Consider the following 6,000-nt stretch of genomic DNA (forward strand, 5'->3'; position numbering starts at 1 on the left):
GTGGACAGAGTTGTGCTCAACATATTCACTGTAGGTCTGTTCTTCTGGTTCTAAATATCTCTCAGAGTATGATACAGTATTAGCACTGCTGCCAGCTGCACAACAGAGCCTCCTTCTGGCCTAATTGCATACTAGCCAATGGCTCCTCTGACACGTACTGTAGTACAATGCATAAATAGCTTGATTTGCACTCTCACACTGGACTGATGGATCATGAACAGATACTGCAACCATCACAATTTTTCACAACTTCTTAGACCTGATTTAAGTACTTTTGTTTCCCCACCATTTTATACGGCATATCAAATTCAGATCATAAACTATCTTCCCATCCTAAAAGATGCAGAAACAAGATTGCTACAGGGTTTAAACTGAAAAATTGTTCAAAATCCTGCTATGATTGCCTTGTGAAAAGCTATCAGTTCTTCATTTGCAAATTCCATTTTAATTCAATATTTGCCCATAGACCCACTATAGATTTCAGCAGGAGAAGCAGCTGTTGATACAGAATTTGAATTTGTGCTATTGACATAGCAGGAAAAAGAGCCGTTGGAAAAATATGTACATTGGACTCCAGATAAACAAATATCTACTCAAATTAAAATTTGAATGTAAGCATAGAATTCCTAAATTTTTGATCAATCTGCAGTATGCAGAATTCCTGATCCAATCACATTGAAAAATAAAATTCTATTGCATGCATAAAATATGGCCCAATTCTCCATGTTTCAACATTGAATGCAATCAATCCACTCGAAAATTTCACCTGGAGGCAACAGGCACCTTACTTTGGTGCAAAGTAAGTTTTTTGTTAAACATTTTCTGATGTTTACGTTTAGCAATGAATAATTAAATGGTGAGACAAAGATTTGCCAATGGTATCTGTTGATTATAACAATCCTAATTCAAACATAAACCATACTGTCAACAAGGTGATTTGTTTTTTGAGATTCAATTATCCTCAATGAGCTATCAATAATAGTTAAGTTTAAAACAAACTGTATCACATTGCCTTGCTTTCACTATCATTCTATACAGCATCCATTTTCTACATGTTAAAATCACAACTGATGGGTATAGTTACTGTCTTTAAGTGAAACCAATGTTTCATGTGTTTGATATATAATAATCAGTTCTATGGTCACTAGACATTGTATAAACAATGGAACAACAACAGCTACTTCTAAAAAAATGATATCCACCTTCTTCAATAGGTAAAGTACAATATTTTTCTGGAAAATCTGAATACAATAAAATTACTGGAGGTAATTTCTTGGTGTAATTGTGATCGAGGAAATTCTGGGCCTAAAAGTCAGAAATCTCTCCAAATGTCTTTTCAGTAAAGGGGTAAAGTGACAGAAAAATATTTGTTAAAAATGGATATGGCAACTAAAAAACATATTAAAATATCAGTTAATACATCTCAAGGAAATATTACATCCTTTCTCTCAATTAAATTCTATGCGTGAAAACTGTGGTCTGTTTAAAATTCTGTTTTCTGTTTTTATCTATGATCATTTTAAGCTGTGTTCTACTTCCAGTCATTTTATTGTATTCAGTTTTTCCAGAAAAATATTGTACTTTTCCTATGAAAGAAGGTGGATTTGTTTTTTTTAAGAAGTAGCTGTTGTTGTTCCTTGTTGTTACAATGTTTAGCAACCATAGAACAGATTATTATAAATCAAACGCATCAATGACCTACAACCGTGTTGCACCTAAATTTTTGGACCTAAATCTGTGCCAGCGCATTACTGGCACTAATGCAAGAAACTTGCATGGGCTGGTTATTTGAATGGGGGCAGAGCTATGTAAATTATGGCAGAGAGTTACGGCAGATGTATCTAAGGAGCAGCGCAAATGATCGAGGAAATTCGCACTTCGAGGAAGTTCCACCGTAAAACCGGCATTTGTGAATTTCCTCGCAAATAAAAGGTGCTATACCACTATCATTCAGAATGTTACATTCGGAGAGGCAGGGGAGGGGAGCAACGAGTTCTCTTTCAGTTTCTTCAAATAAATATCAGTGCCTTTGTGTCTAGATTTCCTGTTTTCCCAGTGGTTATTTTACCTGCATATATTAGGAATCGCATTACATTATTAATCTTTTTGTGAGTAATTATTGCAGCTCCTTGTCTTACCAATCGCATTACACAAAGACAATGGACACAGAAACATCAATCATGACAGTTGACCACCAATTTCACCTTCAGTATCTATAACCAGCCGCAGAAACGTGTTAAAAATGTAAGTGCTATAAAACAGCTCATCGTCCAGCTCTGTGCATGTTTCTGTGACTCTGGTCACTTAGACCCCACTGCTAGAGTCTGCCATGCCTCCAACCTGATCTCTGTGCCTCAAATCCACCTGGGATCCAGACTGCCTTCCATCTACTCCCTCTGTGCTCCAGTCAGGTAGATAAAATAAACACCAGCCTCACCAACAGCAAATACATCAAAATAATATAATTTAACATTAACTTGGTCAGTAAGCTACACCATTGTGGGGGCCAATGATATCCAGCCTGGTGCCAACTCTTCAATGGTGTTTTATTTATTACTTTTTGATTTATTAACCCACCCCACATTGGGTTAAGTCAAGACTATTTACTGACTAAACTAAAGTTAAATTGTATATATTCTATTTAATTAAAAGTTTCTGTTGGTGAATATTATTAAAATATTAAATTTCCTAAATGACGCCTGCTTCATAAACCATTTTCTTCTCCATTTTATAATTGGTTAGGCTTGAAATTGCGTTGAGTTGTTTCATTTTTTTGTTGCTAAATGAAATATAATTTAACAGTATTCAGAAACAAGTCCGATCCATACAAATCCATAAGCAATGCCAGAGGAGATGCACCAGTATTTAAACATTCCGTATACTACAGAATTCTCAAATACTTTTCACACCTTTTTTTTTAAAGCATTGGAAGGGCTCAATTACAGGAAAAGCACCTTTAAATGAAGAAGTACAGCACGCTGCTAAATCAAAAAGAAACTACTCCCAGGACCCAGTGGATGCATTAATTAAGTGTTCATAATTGAAGCTCATGATAAATGGTCAGTTCTCCATTTACGACCAGGACACCACCACTTCACAGACATAATTACACAGCCTCGATTAGCACAGGGAACCACGATGGTTAAGGACACTCCAGTGATATTCCTTAACATTTTATTTGCCACTTTCATCATACATAATGAAGAAAGGTCAAAGTGTGTTCTCCATAAAGTCTGTTGAACAGGTTCATGAATAACTAAATGTTACCTGCAATGGACAAGATAGGGAATCTATTACAGCCTTAAACAATGTGGATACTTTTATATCAAACAGTTCGCCAAGAGGTAAGATGCTTAATCTTTCTTGCCTAGGATCATTGCAAAGATACAGTTGATGGTGAGCCTATAGCAAAATTAGGAACAATTGGATTACCCCCTATAATTACTTCCCCATATTTTAATGTTAAAATAAATTCAGATTGTCTGCCTCACTTCTAAATGCCTCTGTGCATACAATGAGCACTGGTTAGTTAGTCTGAAACACTGTCCAAAAATTGATCAATACAGCTATAAATAATAATTACTCCACATATGACAGTTGGATATCATTTGTTTTCTGAGCTCATATTTGGAAGACTAACAACATGATGTATAAACAATTTCAGTGCCAACATTTCAGTAGTCTCAATAGATGGTGAATGAGAACCAATGGAAGGTGAAAACACAAATAGAAAGATCAAGAACATTCTGCCCTCTGGAAATTCAGAAACATTAACGTCACAGCAACCAGAAACTTTCCACAAAAATCCAATGGAGTTACCCGTTTACTGGGTTCTAATGGTAATGCTAAGCATATTACAGTGAAAACCTGATCAAAACCATACCAGGAAAGAATAAAGTTGAGAAATAAACCAGTATACAATCGAGTGTTATGCTTCTATTGCACAAGATAATGGGAAGACGACAGAGCACTTTAATATGTAATATTAAGTGATAATAGTAAAATAATATTAGTTGAAAAATACAAACATTTTTACTATACTCATGCAGTTGTAATAGTTATTGATTAAAATGTGAAACTCTCAGGTTTTGATTTATATTATTTGACTTCCAAAGCAAGTCTCATTTGAGAACGTAACCCATTCCGAGACTACCAGTATCAGCATCCATTCTAATTTTAGCTAGTCCCAGTTGCTATTTCATAGTATTATTAAAAAAACATTGAACTGCAATTAGGTTTAAATACAGGAAGAAACTTAATTCACAATGTGAAAAATGTCATTTCCTCTCTTCATACTTGTGCACAAAGTATGTTGGAAATAAGTTAGAACTGCTCAGTAATAATACTACAATATAACTATTTGCCCATTCGCATATTCAAATCCCACTGTAACTTTTATGTATTTACATGCCTAGCCACCAAGATCATCAGACAGGGCAATTCTAATTTTGTACCTCCAATGTTATACATCTACTGTTCTCTGTTATAACCCCACTACTCACCTTTGCTGTAGGTACATTGTGCTGAGATGCTAGAAATTTATAATGAAGGAAACAAGTAAAAAAGCAATTTTGCATAAATTTCCATGAAAATTAATCACCATTGGTACTGACCCTTACTGTTTGGATCCTATATGCACATATTGGCCCAAACCCCACATGCACATTAGAGATCCGCTTCCCCACCCACAATACAGTTCTATATATATAAATATACTGGGATCATTTTCAGTAAAATGAGTCCCAGTTAAATACTGACCTCCAAGTCTGCAAACATTTTTGAAGCATTGGATTACCGTAGTAGTGCCCCAAGTACTGGCAAGAATATTCTTAATACTATATTGTGTTTTGTATTTAACATGTAACAACTCATTGAAGGATGATTTCCATCCCTGGTCCAATAAAGTAATAAAAGTTGTTGAACGGGTAAAGTAATTCTTTAACCACTGTGTGATATAGAAACCTACTTCCACTGACGAAAAAGGTACCGTTTTTCTACCTTGTAATTCAAATGTAAACGAGTCCTTCCAGTTTACTACAGTTGTTCAAACCTGAGGTACAAACCCAAAAATAGTGAAAGCTGGTGTATTTTTTTCTTTCATTCTATTCATCAATAATTAACCTCGGTTAGACTGAATGAAGTCAAAAAAATAACTCCAACTTGTAGTGCACCTAAAAGCCAGCGCTAAGTTTCAGGACCATTCCGAGTGCGCACGTTGGCCGCACTATTGTGGAGCTGCTGACAATATTTAAAGTATCCTTACCCGAGATCTCTTGGTAGGGGATGTTGCTGAGGCTGAATCCTTTCGCATTGTAAGCTTGTCGCACCTCAGAACAAGTCCGAGCTTTCGCATCAGCCACAACCGAACCACAAAACACAGTTAAAGTGCAAAGCACCGCCAAGAGAGCAGAAATCCAGGACATGATGTGTGCAGATAAATTTTGGAAATCCACTTTTTTGCCCCAGCCCAAACGTTAACGAACTCCCCTTAAAAGTCCTGTCAAGCCCAGTGCTGGGGAGCTGAGGCGATTCCCGCAGGTAGCGGTCGCTGATTTCCACTATATTTCCCTCGGCTGTAGATTAGGATATATGCACGTATATATATTGTCTGGGGATGGCTATTAAAAAAAAGGCAAGAAGTCGTCTCTTTTTTCTCTACCGATACACTCTGAATGTTGCAAAGCTGCAACCTGAGCGCAGCCTCATGGATCCTGTGTATGTGGGTGAAATCCTGATGTGTGCCTGATCTGTGAAGTTCACTCGGACAGGCTGAGACTGAGAGCTCAGAGTAAGAGAGAGATCCTGAAATAAAAAAAACCCTCCGCCTCTGGATGCTCTCAGATCATAGGAACAGGGTGCGAGGCAAAACACGGACTGGACTGCTCATGTGCGCTGCGTGTGGGATGGAAATAAGGCGCACGTCAAATCCCTAACCATATCTTCGATACACAATATATTCTTGTCAGGTAAATCTGTTTTTCAACAATATGTCACTACAAA

General features: G+C 36.7%; 1 protein-coding gene across 1 annotated transcript in view; it reads right to left on the minus strand.

Moving 5' to 3' along the window:
• gpc6a (glypican 6a) overlaps nucleotides 1–5,774 on the minus strand; it is a 1,048,968-nt gene extending 1,043,194 nt beyond the window's left edge. The window contains exon 1 of the mRNA XM_067986490.1: nucleotides 5,264–5,774. Coding sequence (XP_067842591.1) covers nucleotides 5,264–5,423 — 160 coding nt within the window. The 5' untranslated portion in view covers nucleotides 5,424–5,774. The remainder of the gene's footprint in view (nucleotides 1–5,263) is intronic.
• Between the last annotated feature and the right edge of the window lie 226 nt (nucleotides 5,775–6,000).

This window comes from Heptranchias perlo, chromosome 6 (assembly GCF_035084215.1).
Source record: "Heptranchias perlo isolate sHepPer1 chromosome 6, sHepPer1.hap1, whole genome shotgun sequence".
Classification (NCBI taxonomy): domain Eukaryota; kingdom Metazoa; phylum Chordata; class Chondrichthyes; order Hexanchiformes; family Hexanchidae; genus Heptranchias; species Heptranchias perlo.